This window comes from Lepidothrix coronata, unplaced genomic scaffold (genome assembly GCF_001604755.1).
Source record: "Lepidothrix coronata isolate B3197 unplaced genomic scaffold, Lepidothrix_coronata-1.0 Scaffold232, whole genome shotgun sequence".
In the NCBI taxonomy this organism is placed as follows: domain Eukaryota; kingdom Metazoa; phylum Chordata; class Aves; order Passeriformes; family Pipridae; genus Lepidothrix; species Lepidothrix coronata.
Genome location: NW_016690412.1, coordinates 1,042,731 through 1,067,756, shown reverse-complemented (window position 1 = coordinate 1,067,756; position 25,026 = coordinate 1,042,731). Strand labels below are relative to the sequence as shown.

Sequence of the window (25,026 nt, the reverse complement as noted above, 5' to 3'; positions counted from 1 at the left end):
CCCGGGTCGCAGCGGTGAGAGTGCAGCACCCTAACCACTAGACCACCAGAGGCCCCCTACTGCCACGCAAATTGTCGCACCGTGCTCCAGGTCACTTGCGCTCGGAGTTTAAATCTCGCAGTTTAAATCTCCCCGCAACAAGGATTTCCATTCCTCACTCCTTTCCTCCAGGCACAATTGCAACAGCCTTTTTTCTGGGATATGTTGGGTTTGCTGCAAATGTATTTAGGAATTTTGGGTTTTAATATGCCAGGGTGCCAAGCCATTACAAGCATCTGAGTCATGCTACTGGACAAGACAAACTGGAGTACTGGCAAATCACTGTTGAAGGAATTTCCCTGAGGAAGTTATGTCTGTATGCATTACATGCACACATCATTTACATGCACACATACTAAGTATGTAAATATCAAATTGGCTAAAAATGTAAGGTGAACAGGGTACTCTGCAGATTCTTTCAAATATCCATCCATAGCACTGTCATACAGCTCGGATTCTCCCTAGCTTTATTGAAATAGTGCAATAGTTTAGGTCTTAAAAAAAAATAAAAAAGAGAAACATCTTAGGAAGTACTAGCACTTGAGTTATATGTTGTTTGGTGTGTTATTATTGCTTTTGCTATTAAAATCCTACTACTTATTTAAGTATAGTGGACAGTGATATTGTAGGTGATGTGGAATCAAATACACTATAACTGGTTCATAAACAATAACCAAGGTGTGGGGTTTTTTTAGTAATTAATTAGAGAGCAACCATTTAAAATGCTTATCCCTTATAATATATATAACATATATACATATGGCACAACTTGGACTGGGGAGTTTTATGCTGCTAATGTTTTATGCTTCCATTTTAATAAGTGAAGCTAATGTGCTACTGGCAGTTCAATTGCTTCCACCATTTTTGAAGTATTACTAATTAAAGACACATTTGAAACACAACAAATCAAAAGTAAAACCTGGTCTATCCATATGTGGCATGCAAAAGGAGTGTACAAATAAGCAGATTTGCTAAATGCCTCCCATATTAATGTGTAGGCACACCCAGCCTGCCAATATTTGGTTTAGGAATGTTTGCTTTTAGTGGTGAATGTAAGTCTCCCAGGACAGTGAGAGATTGAGAAAACAGATGTTAACACTTCTTTGTACCTATAAAATCATGGGAGAGAAAACTCTTTTGAGGCCATCAGACTTTTGGGACAGTAGAAGAGACACTGTTGAACAAAAATATCCTCTTTTCATAGATCATGAATCCCTCCTGGTTGCTGTAGGCTATGTGGATCCAAGCTCACCAGAATTACAGATACCAAATCTAAGTGTACATGTGTGGGATAGTGCTGGTCCAGGAGAACGCTGTGAATGTTAACCCTTCTTACATTTCTGTTCCTCGCTGCTTTGTTATTGTGGTATTAGACCTTAAGCTTACTTTAGACACCTTTCTCTTCATCATGTATTTTATATAATAGTAATTAGCAAATAGTTAGTGTATACATTTTAATACTTTTATTTGGTTTTGCAAAGTTTATATATTGTTACTGAGTAAATGTGACATGTTCTCTTTGCCATGTTTAAGTCCTCTCTCTCCATTTAGTGAGAGTCTATTTTTACTATATTTCCCCTTGGAGATGTTCAACTGATGGCTGCATCATGGCTTCTAAGAGCAGGGGCAAATGCAAATTACAAAGGTCAGTAGACTCACACCAGTTTCCCATTAAGGAGATAGCAGGGGCAAGGGGAGAGCAAACTCCTGTGCTGGAAGTGAGAAACACATCTGGAAAGCATGGGTAGAATCAAAGTCCTCACATATAATAATTATGTTATCACTGTCAAACCTTATCCTCTCCCTGTTCTGTTTTCATTCTTTGGGATTTTACTTTGGTCTTTGCAGTCTAGCCTTCCTGCTCTATTTCATGCTAAGATACTTGGTTGTCAGGAAACAAGGAAAGCAACCAAAAGCATGGCAATGTCCATTAGAGTAGGTTTTTCTGCATTCAGCAGCTCATTGAAAACATGTAACGCTCTTTGTTCTTGGTCTGATTTAAGTTTGTATATACATGCTCGTACAGAGGAGAGTAACCTCAGGCATCAGCAGGACATTATTACTATGATGACTAATGAAAAACCCCTTTGTTTATAATTGAGCATTGATTCTTCCCTTGTCCTTCTGCATGGATTCATACACCATACTGTCCTCCATTTGGAAACTCATATTGGGGAAAACATTTTTTTCCAATAGTTGCTCTTTGAAATTGTGCCCTCATATTCATTCTTCCTGATGATACTTTTCAGGAGCAGAATGTATTTAAATCCTTACATTTCCAGAATTAGCAAAAGCAGTGCTCAGAGCATGGCTACTGTGCTGCAGAGGGGCAGAAAGGGTGGAATTAGTCTCTGTGCTACAAACTCTGACTGTGGGCATGGGATGTGCAAAGACTGATCACTTTACAAAGGAGTTGGCTATTCTCACAAAAGCAGAGCAGGTTTTCAGGTTGAACCACTGCAACTGATCCCTTTAACTCTTCATTTGGATCATGTATCTAGCTATGCTCACCTTTTTCTTTTGAGAAATATGAGCATACCCACCTCTCTCCCCCAAATGAGCCTACCTGCTGTACAAAGACCGTAGATAAATAATAGCAATTATCCACCTTGGTGCATTACTCTGACTTTGCCTGTGGCTTTTCGTTGGATCAGATTGAGTTAGATGACTTAATGGCAAAAAACAACAGAAGACTATACAGTTGCTTTGTAGAGTAGCTAATTTAGATTACTGACAAAATGTGTGAATAATTGAGTTTATATATTAAGATAGAAAAAAGAGACTTTTTTAGACATCATAAATATATTTTTATAAACACAAAGTATATTCATACTAAGTATCTACTGGGATTTTTATTTTGTAGCAGAATAAATGCATGGTACTCCTGTAAGCATAAAAGTGATATCTTTCTTCACTATGTAATTCTTGGTCTGAGTAGCAGGGAGTCTTAAGAACTTTATGAATTTCGTGCCGATATTAATTTTATAAATTGCATTACCTTTTCCACAATTCCCATGAAAAAGGTATTCAGGTAGATGAACACTCTTGGAAAATTTTAATCGGACCCTTGAAATCTGTTGGAGTTCACCTTCTTTAAAAAAAAGTTATTTCTAATGGAAGCTGTGAAAGTATCAGAGATTCTTATGCCTTAGAGGCAATTCTTCTCCATACATAATGGTGAAACTTCACTGCTATAATATATGGGTCTTTAAAATATTCTCTTTGTTGAATTGTAATTGCTTAGAAGTGTGTGAGTTGGTCTTTTTTGGTTTTTTTGTGTGAATTTTATTATTATTATTATTATTATTATTGACCAGTGCTTATATGATTTTCAAAGAACTTTCCATTTGTTGGTTTTTTCCAGTCTTTTCCTGGCCCAAGTCTTGAAAGTGAAGATTTTAACATACCTCCTATAACTCCTCCATCATTGCCTGACCACTCCCTGGTGCACTTGAATGAGATAGAGTCTGGGTACCACTCTCTGTGTCATCCCATGAACCACAATGGCCTCCTTCCATTCCACCCACAAAACATGGATCTACCTGAAATTACAGTTTCCAACATGCTTGGCCAAGATGGGACACTGCTTTCCAATTCCCTCTCTGTGGTAAGCATTTTTAGTCTTTCCCTTCTTTCTGCTTTAAGTTGCAAAATTGTGGAAATACAGACCTGTTTGAAATCCTTTGGGGGAGCCAACTCCTGCAGCACTCAAGTTTTGGAGGGAGCTCCCCTGACTTTGATACATTGCACTCCCTATGTCAAATCCTCCTCCCAGTAGAGGTGGTGGGGGATTTGCAATGGAGTTCCTCAAAGCCAGGACATTAACCTTTGCTGCCTTGCACAGAAGTGCTCCTGTTGTACAGTGTTGTAAATAATGACAAAAAGAGGCTCGAGGCTCTGACTTCTACTGGAGCAGGGTTTGGATCCAGATGGCTGTTGTTCTGTGTTTGTCTGACGAGGCTCTTTCCATTCTCATTTGCATGTGCTGAGAGATGTACAAAAATTTAATATCTCCTTTCTTGTTTACCGCACTTTTGGAAAACAGCAAATGTTATTTCTGATTCTAGGCCAAATCTTATAGCCTTTTTACAGTTCCCGGTCCTTAGCCAGCCAGAATCCAATTGAAATGACTGGACGACTTGCTTATAAAGTCTGTCAGATAGTCATTATGGTCGTAATCTTGGGAAGCCTGATATTATAAATCACTTCTTTGAATGTTAAATTGCTTACAACAACTGCAGAGCTACTACTTTACACGTTACATTTTCAAGTGGACTCTACAAATAATTAGTATACTTCTTGCATAGCAGCTCCAGACAAGATTATTTCACATTGATGTACAATTCTAAGCCAAAGAATTAAAAATCCCATGGAAGACGATGGAGCCTGGCACTTTGTGGGTCTCACTGCACTTAAAGGACTAGATGTACTGCCCAGGAGCTGCAGATCCCAACAGCCTAAGTTAAGAATCTCCTGTTCCTGGAGATAAAGGGTCTGGGCTTCTCACCAGAGAATCAGAGGCTTAGGACCCCGTGTCCCAGCTGGGAGGTTCTGTGCTTAGAGACTGAGGCTGTTTAGGCTTCCAGCTTGCTAGGTCCGCACCACTTTATCTAAAAAACGTAAATCAGTCCTGTAAATCTGGGAGCTGAGGCAGCACATGGAAGTTTTGGGACCAAAAAATCTAGACTCAGCTCCCCGTCAGCCCCTCAGACTAAAAGCCCTAGAGCCAGGGGCCATGGTAGCTGGAAAACAGTTCAGAACAAAAATCTGCGTTGTCACAGAGCTTCATTGCAACTTAATTAAAATAAGGCTGCCTTGATTTCAAGGAGCTTTGCATTCCCTGTGAGGATGTCCAACAAGCTGTACTGCAGGGGGAACTAGTCTTGGCTTCTTATGTGATGCTTAGTTGTTATTGATTTACTAGGATGTTGCGCGCTTTGTGTTTGAGGTCAGAATCTGACCCTAGGGTTATATTCAATAATGGGAGGAGTGGGGGAGAGGCAGATCTTCATAAAGACATATAAATATGCTCTGTGGAAGGATTCTGAATTTTATTTATGTATCTACAAAGCTGATGGCATGCATTAGACAGCATGAGTGAATCTTGCGTAGGGTTCTGAGAATCAGAGCTATGAAATTACTTGAAAAAGTAAGAGAAATAGTTGACACTCCAGGTGACAGACAGTATTTCATTGAATTGACCTCTTTTAAGCCATAACCATGGCTCAAAACTATGCATTCTTTTAAGCTATGATGTTCCACAGTAACCTCTAGCAACAAACTTGACAACGGGGCTTGAGCATTTGTAGATTATCACAGTGAATTATTGCATTAAGGGCAAATACAAAAAAGATTAATAATATGACTAGGTGATTTTGCTATTGGGACTTAGTGAAGATCAGAAAAAATGAAAATCTGATGTCAAGAAAATATGTGCTAAATTCTGACAGTAATTTCTGAGGATTTGTTCAATAAATAAAGCATGATGCTTGAAGTATCATGGGCTAAGTCAACTGTTATCCCTAACTTGCATGCCCTTTGCACACAGGAGGGCCTCTTACCTAGCAATAGTTTTAACTCAAGCTGGCTTGTCTGTGAAGGGGATTAAGCTACATCTCATGTTAGTAACAACTCGTAGGATGTTTAACACCGCGGTTTTGTACATTTAAACACTATTTGGCAGTATGGTTCCTCTGATTTGAATTTGATAACTTGAGATAAATTAATTTGAGGAAAATAATTTAACAATTTAAGTCTTCAGTGAATTCAATGACTTCTTCAGTAAATAGAATGACTTCATTGTTCTTTTGGCTTTCCATAGATGAAGAAAGACAGAGGGTTTTGTAGAGTCATCATTCTTTATTTAGCTTTGAAGCTTTTCTTTATAATCCAGAAAATTTTACATTTTTTTCTTCAGTATGACTCTTTTCTCATGCTATTACTCATCTCTAAGTTTCCTTTTTAAAGGAAACTCAAACTCTGATCCGTTTAACATGTACTTGCCTAAATTGCTCTTATATTGCCTCATATAGAATATAATGCATAAGTTTCTCCAATCTGTCTAAACCCTTCGTTCCGTATAATTTCTGGTATATCAAATACTGATAGTGTATTTGGAAACCATGTGTCTCACTTTATTTTTCAGGACACTAATGAGTATTTTTAGAAAAATTATTCTTAGAAATGGATCTGTTGGCTGTTCTCTATCTCTAATTAATTTCACATCTTCAGCAAATTTTACTTATGTTGGGACAAAATCAGCTGCAGTGCAATGTGCCTGTGATTGAATTTGGTTATTTTTTTCTTTACTTTCAACATCCTTCCTTTTAGCCAGTTTTTAACCCATGTTGGTATTTTAGTAATAATACCTTCTTTTTTGTCTGTGTTAGAACTAGTGTTTTTCAGTTTGTGTTTTTAATAGGCAAAGAGTTAATTAATGCTAGCCAAATGAAAGGAAACTCATTTCAGAAACAATGTTGGAAAAATACTTCATACAATTTTTCTTTCATCTCAACTACCAGGTGTTTTCAGACAAAGATTTCTGTGATTTTGGACAGATTGAAAATTGAGCATATATCTTTCCTAAAACCCCTTCAAATCTAACCCCACTAGAAGTCCTGGTATCATACTGTGCAACACTCCCTCTAAGCTGCAGATGAAATCCCTTTGAGTAAGAATTGCAAGATTTGCCCCAAGCTCTGTAAGAATTCTCCTCTGTGGAACTTCTTAAACACACACAATAAGAGCCCACTACCAGCTCAGTGAATTTGTATTAGAGATCAGCTTCTTACAGATATTTTTACACTGTAGGAATTCTTTCTGAAAAATTTTACGCTGCTGGGAGATGAAAATTTCTCATTCCTGTTGACTGTGTCTGATACTCAAAATTGGAATTAGTCTTCTTTGCAATTTTTTCAGTTGATTCGACTTTCTGTTGCATCCCCACTACTTTAAAAAAAAAACAACAACAAAATGAACAACAAAACCACTAAAGTCTCTCCTTCTCATTATTCTTCTGTCAGTTCATATATTTACTTCTGTGTTTGTGTATTGCTGTTTTCTTCTTAGGTGACATACAGACATATACAGACATGCACATGCACACTAATTTATACCGTGCTGTCACATACAGATTTCTTTAGATGCTCTTTATATCTGGGTATCAGGGGTTCAGAAGCCTACAGAATATGTGCAGAATGTGAGGCACAGTGGTATGAACACATGGTCCAGCCCCAGCATGGGAGCTCTCTAAAGTCCTCTTTCAAAATGAACATGACTGCTAGTCCTGCTTCTTAATTGGATCCAGTTTGATAATGATAGAGCTGTTTGTTTAGTGAAAATGATTCGGTACACGTTTGTTTCTATATAATGTAATAGGGGTCTCTTCCTGGTTTCCTACAGTTGAAGGTAACCCTGAGTGGGTTTGGTTCAGTTCCAGCTGGGGCTTGACCTGCCAGCCCTTCTCTGTTGACATGAGCTTTTCTGAAATATCCGAAAAATATTTCCAAGGACTGCAAGAAATAATCTTCTAACATTTGCAAACAAATGTGTGTATATAATATCCCTATGAGAATGTGTGTTTATCTATAAAAATGCTTTTGGATATGTTCTATAAAATGACATTTTCTGTGTGTTCAATTTATAAAAAAAATTATAGACATTTCAGCTTCTTTAGTATACCCTACAGATGATTGCTTTTTTCCCCAAGAAACCAGGGTTAAAAATCACAGTGCTGTTTTTACATAGAGAGAAGAAAAAAAAAAAAAAGCCCCTATTTTTGGAATGCTTTCATTTGTAATCTTGTGCTGATCTTTTTGAAAATGTGGCTCATGGTGGTATACTAAAGAAAATTTACAAGAAAGAAATAAAAGAGATTTCAGTTTCTTGAAATACTTCAAATTTCTGGGTTTGAAGTCTTACATGGAAAAGATGTTAAAAGACAGTAAAATCAGGAGGTTTATTTCCCAAATGCTCTACTTGTGCTACCAACAAAAGCCAACATAATGTATATACATAGGTTTATTGTCATTTTTAGAATACAGTCAAGGCACACTTTGAATTCAAAGGCTACTGTACAACTGTTTTGACAACCACCACATCAGTAGGTAATGTGCAGGACATATGAAACTGAAGCAAAAGTGTTTCTTTAGGTCTATAGGGAGTGCAGTACATGAAGGAATTCAGATATATTAGAGCAGCATGAATTTCTAATATGTAGCTCTTATGGAAAAGACCACTGGCATATTGAATAATGCTGCTTTCAAAGCAGAGCAGAAAATGTGATTACAGACAATTTCATTGCTGTTTTTAAAATAAATATTTTCAAAATCTTGAGGTATTTTATTTCATGTAATGCATAAAATATGTAACAGTGGACTAGAGCTAAAGATCTTTTAGGACACAGAAGAGTAGATGATGTCAGCTATAATTATTCAGATGTGGAATAATAGAAGCATTAGTTTAAAATAAAATGCGTGTCACAAAGGCCCATGTCCTTATATAAAAAAAGGCAATAAAAAGCTGCCTTTTTTTTTTTTGCACACTTTGACAAAAGAATAAAGGCAATGAATAATTATTTAACATTATGCCCCAATTCATCAAAGCCTGGACAATTACATTACACTTTTTCATGAATTATATTTTTTAGATATGAGACCCATGAGAGAGTAATATCTTAAACAAAATGTGGCACTGTATAGCAGAAAAGAAAGCAAACAGCTACTTTTTTTTTTCATTTTTCATCTCAGGTAGAATGAAGCTAGTATTTCTTATTCACAGGACAGTTGCTAATAAATCCAATACAGTAGATTGTTGTTGTTGTACCTGGGACATATTTAAGAGACATTGTTTTACTAGTTTCATACATTTTAGTTTAAATTCAGTATTCATGGCTCATCTGGAGGCTGACCTATACAGTTGATTTTTTTTTTGCACCTTTAAGCATTAGTGCAAACTACGGAGTCAAACAGAAATTTTTTATTTCTTATGAACAAGATAACATAACAAAATAACTTTCATAACAAAAAAAATATTTTTGTCTTCTAAGTGTGGAGATTTGAGTCATGTTGGGATACTTTTTTCTAGCTTGTATTGCATGACACTGGCAGCAGATACTTTTTGTCTCTGCTGAATACTCCGCATTTGTGCCTCATTACCAGGCTCTGGTCTTCAGTTTACATCAAAATTTACTGTTATGCTACACAGACCTGCTGCTACCTCAAATTTTATTGCAGTGAGTTATTGCCATCAGAACTACCAAATCATGAAGCTAAGGTCATGGAACATCTTGTGTTAAAGGATTTTTTTCCTCTTATTAAGCAACTTTGTATTCTTGCAGGATATCTTTCTTTTCCTTAAAAAACCCAAGCAATGAAGAACAAAAAAACCCCACTGTATTTTACAAGCTGGATTTTTCCACAGAAATAAACCCTGTTTGGAAAAAGGTTACAGTAGTTAACGTATGTTTTGTCAAACAGCCTAACTATGGGGATACACAATCAAATCAGCTGATGTCAATCAGCATAACTTTATTGTCTCCAGTAAAATTATGATGATTTATTCCATCAAGGGCTCTGGGACATCATGTTTATCTTTTCTTTCTTCTGATGTCTGATACAGTCTTTTGTCATCAGAAAGGCAACAGAAAGGATATGTAGAGGAGCTGATTAAGATGTAATTTGATCAAGGTTTTATAAATACCTGAATATTGCATATCTGCTACTAGGAGGCTTTTCACTGTGCTACAAAAAACATCTGATGTCTAGAAATTACAGCTGTATAAAATCAGACTGGAAACAAAGCATGCATTTTTAACAGTGATAGAGGTATGCCATTTAGCTAATGTACTATGGGAGGTGGTTGGTTCTCTGTACCTGAGGATTGAATTGAAATGGGGCATCTCTCAAAAAAGATGTGCTCTATCTGGGACTGCACTAATAGACTCCACACTACAGCAGGGAGACCAGGACCATCTCATGGGTTACATTGTCCCTGGGTGGTTCTCAGCAGTAAACATCAGTCTCTGCATTCATGGAAGGGATAAAATTGCTGGTAGCACCTCTGCAGTTTTTCCCGTGCAAGAGAACACCAGCAGAGTGGAAAAAGCATCCTGTGGGTGCAGGCTATTATGGACTCCACCTTTTTCAGGTCAGCCAGGACAAAAATTGTTGTCAAAGTATTTGTGGCCACACTTTTTCATGAACTTTGCTTTTTTTCTGGTCTTAAAGTAGTATCTGGTAAAGTTATACTTTCAGTCTCTAAGTATTAAGAACTTGCCTTAAAGATGGAGCAAGTAAATATTTGTACATTACTGTAGGAAAATATTTGTACACAAATGACCAGAACTCTTTTTAGAATAATTCTGGGTCTCATTTTTAAAATTGCTAATGAAGCTGTTGATTTACTGTCAGTTAGGAAAAACAGCATTCTGCTTATTTGAATGTGGGTTTTGAGACTGTGTGGCTCACATATTTCACAAATTCAGTAGGAAAACACTTCAGTATAATTTCAAGAAGCAATAACAAGGTGGCATATTTTGTTTTTGAAAACAGCCTTCTATAGAAAATTCTTTGGTGAACTTTTTTCACAGTGGTTACCCATTGTCTAATAGGAATTTATTTGCTACATAAGAAAGTAAGAAAAAGAAATAAGTATAGTTGTATTAGTTACTGTTTTTTAGATTTTAACCTGATAGGCAGAGGCTAAGACATGATGAATATGGCGCAGAGAGGAAGCCTTCAGTTGTAGGTGGTAGATTATACAACACCTCACATGTGAAATACTCACAGGAGTGATTAATACATAAGCAGCATCGTAGCTGCAAGTGTCAAACAAAACAGATAATAGAGTATGCAAATAGAGAAAACATAACTCTCAGAAAATGTCAGAAATTCAGGGGTTTCAGCAGCAGAGATTGTTGACTTTAATCTGCTGCTTTTAACATTGCATGTAGTTGTCGAGAACAGAACGATAATGAAATGTTTCTGAAGACTCAGACTTTGGCAAAAAAAAAACAACTTAGTGATCTAAGTCCTGTAGATGGAATAGAAGTGGAATGTCTGTCTCAAAAACTGTGAACGTGCTTTTGTGAAGACAAAAAGGAGAAACCCACAGTGCAGAAAGGGAGAGTTCTGTGCATCAGGTGGAGTAGCCTCTACTTCCGCCTGTTTCATCATTTAAATGCATAAATTTGCATTCCTCGAAACTCAAAAGCAGCTGAGAAGACTGCACATCCTTTGTGGATTTGTACTGCATTCATCATCTCATCCCATTTTGTTCAGGAATAGAAAGATACCTTGCATGGATGAAACCAGTCCCATTATGCATTGTCTAGGTGACATGTAAATGGTGGAAGTTCAGCTGTGCTGCGTGACTGAGCTGAATACTGGGACATGAGGAACCCAGAACTTCATGCTGGTATCAACCTGATAGAACAGTGTGTGAATTCTCCTTGTCAAGTCTTGCATGTGTAGAGTAATAGATGTTTAGCAAAATTCTTTATTTATTTTGGGAGAGAAAACACTTTCTTGAGTTCCTTGATTTTTCTGAGTTGAAGGAATTTGAATGGTCCAATTAATACCCTCACAGGTTTTTTTATCTGTTTTAATTGTTTTTACAGAGCTTAAAGTATCATGATTTGAGTTTACCAGCAACTTTTTGCAGGAGGAAGGGAAGAAAAAAATTCTACTTGGTAGTATCTTGAGATTTGGAGAAATAATCAGAAGTAAAATCTAACTACTTTCTTATTTTTATCCCCTTTCTTTCACAAGGCAATTAAGAAATGCTTTAAGTGTAAGGATGTCTACTCCTCCCTGGTCCTTTCAATAACATGAAGATTCATTTTAGACTGATGTTTGCCTCTCTGTTCCCCCCCTCACCTCCCCTTCATGTATACAAAATCTGTACAGAAATGCTATGTAAGCACCGTGTTGGGATTCCCTGGGAGCAGCATGTACATCCTTAACCTCCACTCCTAGTGTGACACTGTACTTCAGCCACATGCATGCAACTTAGGATCTCTGTAACCTCACTCACACACGGTTGAGCTGCACTTTCACCATATTGTACATGCTGTTGCCTCTATATTAGAACAATACAGGTATGAAAATGAATGTCCTTAATTCATTTTCTGTGCATAACATGGATGGATGCAGTTAAAAAAAGATTTAATGTATATAGTGGCTGCAAGAAGCATTACGGAGTGAGGAACACCTCTAAGGGATGCTCGTGCATATCTTTCAGCTACCAAACCACAAAAATGAACTCTTTTCGTCTCAAGTCAGGTAAACAAAGGAATTATAGTTTATCTTACATATTATCCGGGTGTACCCAACATTCCTATTTCAACCAACATGCGAGGACAGAAAAGAAACAAATGAGATGTTACAGGTGGTGATGTGGCACTCTGTGTGCCTGCCCTGACCTGGAGCTGATGTAGACTGCAGTGCTCAGAGTACATACATACATATACATATATACCTGGATACACATACCTCGGTATATATGAACATATATATGTACTTATACATGTAAGTATGTTCACACTGTTAATCACTGAAGCCCTCTGCTGGAAAGGGAATGTAAAAGACAGGATGTAACATCTGCAGTATCCCCCTTCTTCCCAAATTGTGGATCCACGTTTTTAAACAGAGTGAAACTAGAGCCAGATTATTGAAGTAGATGCAACAGGTTTAATTAACATACTACACATAGATGCATAGTGTAAATTTTTTACCAAATCACTGGGTCATAACTGAGGTTGCAGTGTCTGACAGTAACTTTAAAAATAGGTACTTTTGCTAATTGACAAAGAAAGTAGCCTAGTTGGTTAAAGTGAGACTTGGCATACGTAATGGATAACAAGATGAACTCCATATCACATCTTCAAAATTAGGCTTTCTGACAGTAATGATATTGAGCTACAAGTGCCTTCACTTCATCCTTACAGTAATGATCTAAACTGAAAAAAAAATTGAAATTAGATTGTCCTTTAACAAAAAAAGCCCTGTACATGGAGTATTTACAGGATCAGGCCCTTGATGAGAATGCATCACTTTTTTATTTCAAGATGAGACTTCATTCTAATACACTTTAAGTTTACCTTCATTCATACATAAAGAATTTCAGAGATTAACTCAGTAACTAAGCTTCAGTTTCCTACATATGCCCTAATACTCAAGTGTGGAATCTCAGTTTAATGAATTTTATTACACTCTCCTTTCTTATGAAGTAGCATAAAAAGTGTTTAGTGCAATAGGCTTAGTCCTGCTCTTGATATTAAGTGCAGCTTAAGTTGCCTGACTAAAAGTATACAGTGTAAAATAACCACTGGCAAAACTTTTAAAAGTTATTTTTTGGGGAAAAAAAATGAAAACAAAAACAAACAAACAAACCCCAAAAACAAAACAAAACAAAAAAACCAAAACAAAGCAACTAAAAAACCCCACCCAGCATTTGAAAAATTATGCTGGTGGCACTCTATGTTCTTCTGCAGCGCCTTTCTTGTGTCTTGAAGTGCTTTGCAGTCACTAATTAGCTAAGAAGATAATGTACACAGTACAAAGAGGTGCTTGCAATATCAGTCCCTCCTATTTGTCAAGTACTATATTGTAGGATAGAAAAACATTTACTTTACTAAAAAGCCAGTAATATGTAATTCATGATCTACAAAGACAGATGAGTCCCATGCTGAAAAAGGCTGAAAGAAAAAGATCTTAAAGGAAGAGGGAGAAGATGATCTTACATACTGGGACCCATAATGATGAAAATATTACAAGGAGCTGATTTCCTGTCTGATGGTCAGTAACATGAACTGTGCTGAGAGTCAACTTTTAATATTAGAACTAGCAGATGTCTTCAAATGTAATAAAGGCAGAAATTAACTGCCATGTGTTACATATATAATATAAAGTTATTATGGTGTCATGAATGAGTGTTTTAAGGTCACTTATAATGCATATAATGGTACTTGAGACATTTAAGCTCTGAAGCAACCTGGAAGCAATACCGCAAAGTTATGAGCCATGGAAAAGATGCAAGGGTTGTTTTGCTTGTCCTTGAAATGCAGTCAGCTCTAGAGAGCAGCGAAGTATCTGTTTAACCACAGAGTGTGATGCTCCACTGCCCCAGATTCCCAGTCCCAGGCCTTACAGACCAGTTCCATAGCACAGGTTTCTTCTCACTTGTCATCAGCTTTCGTGAATGCAGGGAGGGGAAAACTCACAACAGAGAAGTTCATTGCCCAGAGCTGGGCCTGTGTAATTTTAATTGAGGCCGATATTGTTGCACTAACTTCATTGTTTGTGGCCTCTGCCTCTGAACTACATTTTAGGAGCTCTGTGACTGACTGAAAACCTCGGTGGGATTTTCAGAAATGTTCTGGCCTAACTAACATTAATCCTGTCCTGCTCTAGCAGGGGCTTTCCCACGGTTTCAACAGAAACAGAGATAGCTCTATAATAGATGCTTTCATTTGTTCATAAATTGCAAGAACTTAGATTTTAGATTATGTCAGATTAGGGATGTGTCAACAAAATTGTTTGTCAATAATGATCCACCCTCTGTCATCATAATTCTGAAATGGTTTTCATTGTAGCATATGGAAAACTAGTGCAAGCTGTAACAAAACTGAAGAGAAGAACTATAATCTAATGTGCTGTTTTGAAACAATTTTTATTGTTCTGATTATCATATAATTAAAGGCAGTATAGCAAAGCTGTGCTACAGAAAAAAGTTGCATGAGTAACCTGAACCTCTTGGATCCTGGCTCAGTGCAGCCTTAATGTTGTGCTACTTACCAAATTATGGAAGATGGTCGAGAGGGAACTGTAACACCCCTCCCTTAATGCAATCCAAGGGAGGATTTTAAAAGGTCATCTCCCTGTAAGCAGGGTACTCCATAGGTTTGTCATTTCTGACAGATGTTTCTCTAACTTACATTTTAGAGTATTCATCTAGACTCCTCAGGCAAGCTCTGGATACAGGTCTTCACCCTTAAAAATTCACCATTGTGTACATAAAACCCAGCATGCAGTGGAGATTAAGGAAGGCCATTTAATCTTTTCAGTTGTCTGTTTATATATATATATATGTATTTATATATTTATATATATAAACATATATAAGTGTATATATTTATATTTATTAAATGTATATCAAGAATGTATGATAGGTAATAGATGTTGATGGAACAGCTAGGAAATAAATAATCAAGAGAATGTGTATTAACTCAGACTGTTTTGGTTCATAGCTGATTTGACCATTTAAGAAACAGTAGAAGAATAATCAGCTTTTCCCAAATCTTATTAGCATATAATTATGATCCAGACTGTATTAGCCTATAAACTACACTGAGCAAAATAACTCTTCCTGAAGGTTCTGCTATAGTGTGTTATTTTATGTTTATGTTTATGTGCATATTTTAAATATTATATTTATTTATCATCATCTGTTACTTAGAAAGTTAGGCTGAAGGAATAGATGTTTATGATACTTAAGGAATGTCACTGCAAGAAATGGTATTAAAATAAGCAACGGGTGAAGGTTGGGAAAAAAACCTTGTAATGGCATCCAAATAGTCTGCCAGGTAGTGTTAAAGCACTGGAACATGCACGAATGGGAAAATCCTGCACTGGATGAGAGATGAGTTGGATGATTTAATAGACCTTTCTTTGAGATGTAATTTCTGTAACTGGTTGATACATACACTAGTGTTCAGACATTTGGACTCGTTTCTTGTTTGTCTGGCAAATTGTTTCTTGTGAAAGGTTATAAATTACAATAAATAGACTTTGTAGAAGATGAGCTACATGATATACTTTGAAAGAGTTTTTCAGCTGATATTCAAGATATTAATGCCAAAGCAGAAAAACCCAATAGAGTCCTAATCCCATGGCTTTGCTTGAGTGCAGTGCTAGGAAGGTGCACTGCCATAAATAATATTTACATTGAATAGGATAGAAAAGATAAAACAGAGAAGTGAATGTTACTTACTTAGAAGAAGCTTTTCCTCCTGATTTTGCAACTGATAAGGAAGGAAGAAGGGAGGCAGGGAGGAAGGGATGGGGAAAGAAGGAAAAGCAAGCATTTATAAAAATGTTGATGTAGTTATAATTAGATCCATTTTAGAACCAAAAGTTTTATGCAGAAACTGACAGAAGGATACACAATAATTATAGTTTGCTGACAAGCTGAATAGAGTTTCCTTTTTTTATCTTACGGTGTTAGGAAACCAAACTGTAAATAAATATGCAGTTTGACAGATTGTAATTGCAATCAGCAAGGCGTCTTTTCATTTAATCAGATAGTGTTATTAAAATGGGGTTACAATTAAACATTTTATAGTGTGACGTAGAACTCTATTGAAATTCTCCAGCAAACAGTAATTTGCATCTGATGCTTCTGCAACCCATTTCCATTTGCAGAAACGTTATTGGTTGTGACCTTCCAGTGGTTAGGTCTCAGTTTGCTGTTCTCTTCCTACTTTGATACATGATATTAAGTATCCTCTTTTTTTTAATTTCACAATGAAGCTTAAAACTGTTTTTTACCCTTGTTAAAACTGCATGACATTGGCCAAAGCGGATTTGCACCAGAGGAGATGTGGAATTACCTAAGCATAAATTGTCTTAACTCTAGGAATTGTAGTTTGGATCAACTGTAAACGTATATCTAATTGACAATTAAATGTTTCAAGGGAAAGTAATATGGCTTTTGAAACGTATACATAGCATTCATTATATATTGCTGCACCTCATACATTACTCCAATTTAAGGTGACACAAAACCTTAGGTTTCCCCCTGTCTTTCTGTAGATGTGATCTGTGATTCCAAGAAACATAAAAAAATGTTTATCAGGAAATCTTTGAAGCATGGCCACTATGATTCTACATCTGTTAGTCCCATTTTGTTCCTTCATCTTGTTCCGCTATTTGTTCTCATAGTTTTGATAAACTGAGTAGGAGAATAGGAAGTGAGAAGCTGTTTAGTGTTCTACCTTCTAAGACTTAAAAAGGTAACTTTTTTCTGGGATCACCACCCTCTAAGAAGTTGAAAAGAGCAAGAAGAATCTTTAGGAGACACAATTTTTGAGCCATTCTTCAGGTGCATGCAGACTCCACTAATGAAACTGTGCATAGCAAATGTTTGGAGCAAAGGGAGTGAGTGATTTGCATCAGCAAAGGGTGAAAGTCTTTGAAAATCAGAGAACGAAGCTACTGTTCATTTTACTTTGGTATACATTTTTGGAGGGAACATCAGTGGTTTGAGGAAAGTCAACATTTTCCTTACTGGAAAATAATCAGGCAGTGGTTATAAAACGTACATTCTTGGTTGTTGTCACTAGTAAAAGACAAAGGAAAAAATAAGGAGGGAAGGAGAAGAAAAAAGGGGGAAGAAAAGTATACTTTCTTTTGGTAGAAAGTAAAGTATGAATATGTGAGAATAAGAAAAAATTGAAAGAAATAATTTGCTTTGACATATTATGCATTTATTTTAGCTTTGCATTATTCTTGGCTTGGAACCTCTTCACTTTTTCCTACTTTTCAAAAGGTACAATCACTGTAAAGTAGATTGATGCAAAGGCTCTAACTCAATACTGCATTCCCATCAGTTTTTTCTCTTCATTTGTGTGCCTATATGCAACATCTTCCCCTGCTTTTCCCTCCAGATCACTTTTCTGAGGAACAGCTTTCAAAAGGTTTGTCAGAGATAGAGGTCTTCCACCTTCATGCCATGTGATTAAATAATTGTATTGCCAAAATACTCAAAGTTCAGTAGTCAAGGAAAAATATAGCTGATTAGCAAAGGAAATTTTGAATTGCACCTCAACAACAGACAGGATAAGCAAAAGGGTTGACTTTGCTGTTCCTTCCCAACATCAGAACAAACAGAGCTGTAAGGGTTCTCTGATTGGTCCTCCCTGCACAACACCGGATTACTGCTCATGCAGCTTCAAAATGAGATTGAGATCACCAGCCTCTGGTAGGGGAGTGCTGTAAATGGCTGAGGAAGAGAACTTATGACAATGACAAACCCACACATGTGAATAAGAAAGTGATGTTAAGAGGTACACTGAAAAAAAAAAATGTAACCAGATTCTCTCCAAGGTTACTTGTATTTTTTCTAAAATAAATGAAACTTATACCTGAGTCTAATGTTCAAAAGAAGGAAAAACTAATACATCTGACCTGCATATAGTGGCTTTTTAAGAGCACATCTCATGGTGTATACAGCTGTGAAAGAGAAGATGATCAGGATAATTCTCTGAAATTAAATCAGATTGCAGGTTGATCCCAAAAAAACAGATCCATCGTAGGGTTTTGAGTGCTATCCATCACTACACTATCCATCATCTAAGCACTCTGTCTTACCTTATAATATCTTTATTATTTATTTGAAAAATACAGGCATAATTGTGAAATTGTGTTCATGCTAGGGCCCCTTTGGCTGATATAAGGCAGTATTTCTCAAGAGGGGAAAAGGCCTGAAACAACAAGATGGCAAATGTACATAATATTGGACATTTACATTCAGCTGAAACCTAAAGTTTGTTTTAATAATACTGAGAGAGGTGCCTGATCCAGCACACATGTATCTGTCTTTGAATGCCATGTGTTTTAAAAAGATGGAAGCTGCACAGGATATATGCTTTCTTCATGGTGTTTCTTTGTGTTTTCAGTTGTGTACCATATATTCACATACTACTGTGCGTTACAATCAAGCTTGTTTGATTACTTTCAATTTGTGCCATAGGATTTTGTCACTCTCGCTGAAAATTTCAAGACATTTTACTCCAAACTCATTCTTTTTTCTTTTCCCCTCAGATTTATTTACTACCTTTAGAAGTAGAAAAGTCCAATTTCGATCATGTTAGAAATAGCTCATTTTAGACAAGTACGTGCTGCTCTGCTTACAAAACATATATGAGTGGAATATGCAATTACCACAACTCAGTTTCCTGCCACAGAAACATTTCAGCATTATAGCATTACAGAAATAGAATGACATGCATAATGAAAGATTTCAAGATTCACCCAAGGCATTTATTCTCTTCACCTTAATGTTCTCAGCAGTAGCAGAGTATCCATTAAAAGGTACGATGAATTATGGTTGCTTAGCAACCACGGGGAGCTTGTAACAGCACCAGAGAATGAAATGGCTGGTTGATAAAATGAATTTTCTCTGAGCATTAGCCTGTTGAAACTGCCTTTTCTTGTGGAACATAAAGTGCATTTATTTGTCTCATGCATTTTTTATTAGAAAATTATTTGAGTTCCAGGGACTTGAATCGTTTTGCTACAGGAGATATTTGATTTTAATGTGTTGTACTAAAATAAGTAATAAAAGACATTTTCTTCAAAGTAAAGACACCAAGCAAACCTAGGTAGCTCCTTTTGAAGTTGGGAATAAAATCTTATATAAGGTATGTCATTACTCATTTCTAATTAAGAGTGACATTAGCTAGGGCTTAAACTTCAATTTTACCTTTGAAGGAAAGTTTGAGACAGTTAGCCAATACACAGTGAATAAAAGGAGAGGTTTGGAATTGATCTCGTGGATTCATCATGAGTGAAATAAGCTTTTCTTCTCTCTTCCCAGATCATATGGTAGCGGTGTCTTAGAGAAGGTCAGAAGTGGTTGCTCATTCATACTTTGCATTCACTACTTGTGTTGTGCTAAAGATGCATTCATCATAGGTTTCCATCCAACAGTGAGGAGATATTTCATTTTCCACTGAGACTCTCTGGGCATTCAACAGCAGTCAGAGTTGGATGAGCATTTTTGGCAGAGAAGGTTTTTGTTGGAAAATGCCAGAACAGTGAAACTAGAGTTGAAGCAAGGGGAATATATCTGTTGTGATTAGTCTTTTTTTGCCAGTATTTTCTGAGAAGCAGGTCTGTATGGCCAAGATGTGAGACAAGGGAGATCAAAAGAGAGTGAGACCTGCCCGTTCTAGAATATCCAGAACATCCATCTGGATCTATGAGACTTATTTAGGCCAAGAACTTAATTTTTTGTTTTTGTAGCCCATAAGAATGCTCAAGTGATTAGTTATTATTAGTTAATAGCCTTTTAGTCTTTGTTGTGAGGCTCAAGATGGTGTCATAATTGCTCTTATACAATTTAATAAAGATCTTTTAATCTCTGAAGGCTCCAGACCTTACTTTACTGTTGAAAATAGTCCTACTGACTCCCATGTAAACACCTGGGTGAGAAGCCACTACAACCCTGCTGCTGCATGGTGAATCAGTAGGCCCTGATGTGCGGAGAGTGTCCTGGGCTCTGTGTGAGTGACCTCCTGTGTGAGTCCTTGGTGGAGTCACTGCTGACTTTTATGATAATTCCAAGGAAGGTTATGTGGCTGCAGATTACATGGTGAGTCCAAGTGGCAGCTGAGAGGAATGACTGGGAAGTCAGGGGTCTGGAAAAGTCCTTCTTGTCTTAGAAGTGTATCTCAAATTCTGAACTGAAACTAGAGTAAGAAAGCAAATCTAAAAATCAGGATGAGAAAAGACGACTCATTCATGTCTTACCTACCTGTCAGGAAAGAATCAAGAGTAAGACAGCATTGAAAAAATTGAAGGGTCTTACAGTGAGCTGCCTTGTCATGGAAGTTTTCAACCTATATTTCTGTCTCCAGACGAATTCTTGTGATGCTGCTGAGAGTACTGCTATCAATTGCTCTTGGGGAAGTACAGGACTATTGCAGTTAGCATGATAGCAAATGTTGGCAGCCTAACAGAAAACAGATTTTAGTTGCGTTGACAACATGGCAACATTTTTTACAGAGCATTTTTTACTGCAAATGAAATGCCCTGGGAGATACATAACTACAGGCAATGATAACCTTTTTGGACTAAAATATAATTCCGCTCAAGTGAAAATGAAAGGAAACTGATATTAAGCAGTAAGATCTTTCCTCTTTAAAGTATGTGCTAATAATCAAACATTAAAAGTGAAACTTCCATCATCTACAAAGGTGCAAATTAAAATTCCAGAGAGAGAGCTTGACTGATTTGTTTAACAAAGAGTTTAATACAGCAGAATCCCACTTGAACATAAAACTATTACACTCACAATAATCCTGTCTAGCTGTTGGGAGATCCAAATTAAAACTCTCACTGATATTTGCTTAAATCTCATAAATTGCACAGAATTAGAGCATATTGAAGTTGTGTATTTACTGTGATCTTACTGTCTAATAGGTTTTTAACAATGTAAAATGATGACTGAAAATATGTATTTTCCCCTTAGATGATTCAAGTAGTGTCTATTTTATTCCTGTATTCTAATTTAATACCCACTTGTTTATTAACTTACTAGTGTCAACATGACAAGGCTGTATTGAATGCAGACTAAATGTTCCATTTAAACAGATAATTTATTTTCTTATTAGTATTAAGGTGTTATGAGGAGATTATTCAGTTGAAGTTGGTGGATTAATAATACTACTTCTCAGGCAGATATTTTCATGCTCATTTACTATGTTCCATTGTTTCCATTCATACATATAGAAGAACAGATGTTTATTTCTTTTCCACTTGTGATTCTGATGATTTAGTGGCAATATTACTTACTGTGTTCTATTGCACTACTCAGTATCCTCTGGAGGATTTAATTTATGGATTTTTTTGTATGAAAATCTCAAAATTGTATGAAGACATGAAATTCATAGCAGTTTAGGAAAGGAATTGCAGTCCTACATAACATCTCAAATGACTGACAAGTTTTACAAAATTAAGACCTGTGACCTCTTTTCTCCAGATCAGCTGCAGTGACATATTCAAGTCTTTTAGGTTGGATGGGCAAGCAGAGGTTTTAAATTTGTTCTTGTCAGTAAGATTCCCCACAGTTTAGTTAGGACACATTGCAGATGATGACTTAAAAAAAAAAAAAAAAATAAATCAGGAGTGATAGAAGTAAAAATGTGATAAATAAGTAACCTCAGATAGCCACTACTTTTTCAAGGGTTTGATAGTATGTCAGAAATAGTCTTGGCATTTATGGTGCAGTCTTTCTTTTTTGAGACTGATCTAATAAAACAAGAATGTGCACACACCCACCTAAGAAGTAATCATTATTCATGCTTTGTAGGAAAAGGTAGAGTTCCAGGTCTGCAGTTCTTGCTCACAGTTACATTATATAAGGAATTAGATTAGTGTAATTTATGAAAATGTGCAGTTGTGCCAGCTGGAGAACATAGAGTCAATCCCATCTGATGTTGCACTTCAGCAAGAATTATTGAACAAGGAACTAACCACCGTTGCAAAGCTCTAGTTGCTATAAAGCAGTGAGCAAAATTAAAGCAGTAGAGAAGGCTTATTTTATGAAATGCCCATACATAAATAGCACCAAAACAAGGACTGAAAGTATACATTTGTATGTGAATATAGCAGTAACAACAAAACTGTTGCAGTGCTTTGGTTATGGCCTTCTTCCAAAAGAACTTGCTGTATCAGAGCAACATGGCTAATGCATTTTTTGCATGAATATAATAAAAACAGGGTGTGATTTGACCAAATGCACTGACATAACCACTGCATACATTTGTGTGAATCTGTCAAATGTTGCATAGAGCACTCTATTTCTTACAGGTGCCTGAATAAATAATGCACATAAGCCTCCTCAGAAACAAAGTCAATAACAAGATGTCTGGTTACGTGTACTTTTTATATGACTTCTGGTTAACTCAAAAACCCCAAATATGATATACAGAGCTCTGTGTGGATTTGAGATGTTCTCTGGGGAACCTTTATCTGCATATAGGGTCTTTTTTAACATGTGACAGTTTTGTATCAAGGATAATGATCTTGATATAATAAGTAATCTAAATACAGTCAAACTCCTCATGAATGAACATAGTTTATTTGTTTGAACTGTTTAATTTCTTTTCTTTCAAATATCTTTTCATAGATCAAATTTTTTTTAGTAGTTACATTAAAATGGTTGTTTTTGCTATTTTCTGCCATGTAATGTATGTACAGATAAAAATGGAAGGCACATCACTCTGGTTTTTCTGTTGACACATGCTACAGTCTGCTGGGAATGTCATAACCAAGAAAACCACCTTGTCAAACCACCTTTGCACAGACGTGCCAAGTAATGCTGCATTGTTGCGTTATCATCCAGAAAACCTTGGGAAATTCAGGGTAGTGATCAGACAGGCAGTGAGTAATGTTTGGTAACTAATACATTTTTATTATTCTTACTAGTAAATGAAGAATTCTTGGAAATGTCTATTCAGAGGAATTCTTGAAAACATGTATGCTGATTAAGGGTCTTACTGCTTCCAGTTTTAGTCCAAGACAACTTTTTCTCATATCATCTTTACAATTGCTTTTTATGTTTATGACTAGTCCTTTAAATATTGGCTAAAAAGACTAGTTTCAATGTAGTCATCAGAAGGAGACATATGGTAGATAAAAATGTGTAAACAAAATCTCAAGCCTGGTTCAGAGTATTGGTTAATGACATAATGGCCAGCAGCGGAGGCACAGAAAAATCTGTCAAGTTTTGAAAAGCAGCTATTCCAAAACACAGAAAGTAGCTGTGTGTGGCAGAAGCTTAGTGTCCATTTGCCTACTGAGATATTTCATTTTCTTTTAAAATAGGACTGGATTTTAATTTTTCAGCTTAGTGTCAATCTGTATATGTCGTGTGTCTATTTTGTGCATACGGTAACAATTATTTGTGGAAGTTTCTTAGTTGCCCAAAGAGGTAAATGTGGCATTTTAGGTAGTTGGATGATTATCCAGCTACAAGGAAATGTAAATTATAGCAGTCATCTGTACTTGTTCATGTCCATGCAGAGTAGGTGAGTGTCACAGTCAAACATGAATTTGCAAGTTAATGATAGAATGGAATTCTACCTTCATATTGATGTTACAGTCAACAATAATGTGTGTACATATCTGATTCCTTGGATGCTAACAGAGAAGATCAAATGAAAATCAGCTCTTTTCAGTTAAAGATAAAAAATAATTTTAAAAAAGAGCATTTAATGATAATATGAAAATGGGAATATGAGGTCTTTCATACTTGATTTCCTGTCCCTGAAACTTCAGGTTTCCAAGTGTATGCAATCTGCAAAGTTTAGTTGAAAAATAGTGTTAAGATGTTTTCAGAACAGGTGTATATCTCCATCTTTAACCTTACTGCTTACTGCACTAAGTACAGAATGGGGACATGATGTCTCTGGTGAACTGCTGAAAGATCCTTCAGAGAAGTTCTGAGGCTTCCATAGCATTTCTATCACATTCACATAGTTCCTCTGACAGAGTCACAGCCCAAACTACAGGCAGGTTAAAGTGATTGATGAAAGAAGAGATCAGATTAAGGATTTAATGACTGCCTGAGAATGCTACTACTAGGTCTTCTAGGTCATGAATTAAACCCCATTAAAATATTTGGAAAGGCTTGCAATGCTTCTGATGGACTTTGGGAAGGACTTATGCATAGAAGTGCTCTTATCTTGGTTTTTACATTTGCTTGAGAATTTTCTGTGTGTTCCTCTGTTTCTCTTTTGTGAAATGGGGGGAAAGATGTTTATCTGCATTACTGGGGCTTAGTAAGTGTTTGCAGGGTGCAGTAAAATAGAGTGGCTGGCTTAAAAATGTATGTATTAAGAATGTATGTAAAAAGTCTTTTGTACTTAAAAATCCTGCATTATGGATCCCTTGTACAAATAAATTATCTGCTTTACCTTTCTCATTGTGAAGTTAATGCATTTTCTTAACCTTATACCTGTTTGTTTTGTTAGAGAAAGCGGAAGCTATTCTGCTTCTGTATTCTTCCTCAGTGCAGGATTTGAGTTGAAGGATTGCATTTATTTTATCTGAGTAGGGGAATAAAACCCACACCACCAAACAATACAGATATTATAAAAAAACTCAAAAATTTGTGTCGATCTCTGCTTCCTAGGTCTTAATCAAGGATTTCTCATCTTCATTCATTATCAGTTTTTCCAGAGCAGATTGAGATAAATGTCTT

The 25,026-nt window shown here is 36.3% G+C and overlaps 1 protein-coding gene across 3 annotated transcripts in view; it reads left to right on the top strand.

Moving 5' to 3' along the window:
* TOX (thymocyte selection associated high mobility group box) overlaps positions 1-25,026 on the top strand; it is a 223,972-nt gene that overhangs the window by 131,244 nt on the left and 67,702 nt on the right. For all 3 annotated transcript variants that reach the window (XM_017834318.1, XM_017834319.1, XM_017834317.1), the window contains exon 3: positions 3,404-3,646. In XM_017834318.1, the coding sequence (XP_017689807.1) occupies positions 3,404-3,646 (243 nt within the window). The remainder of the gene's footprint in view (positions 1-3,403; positions 3,647-25,026) is intronic.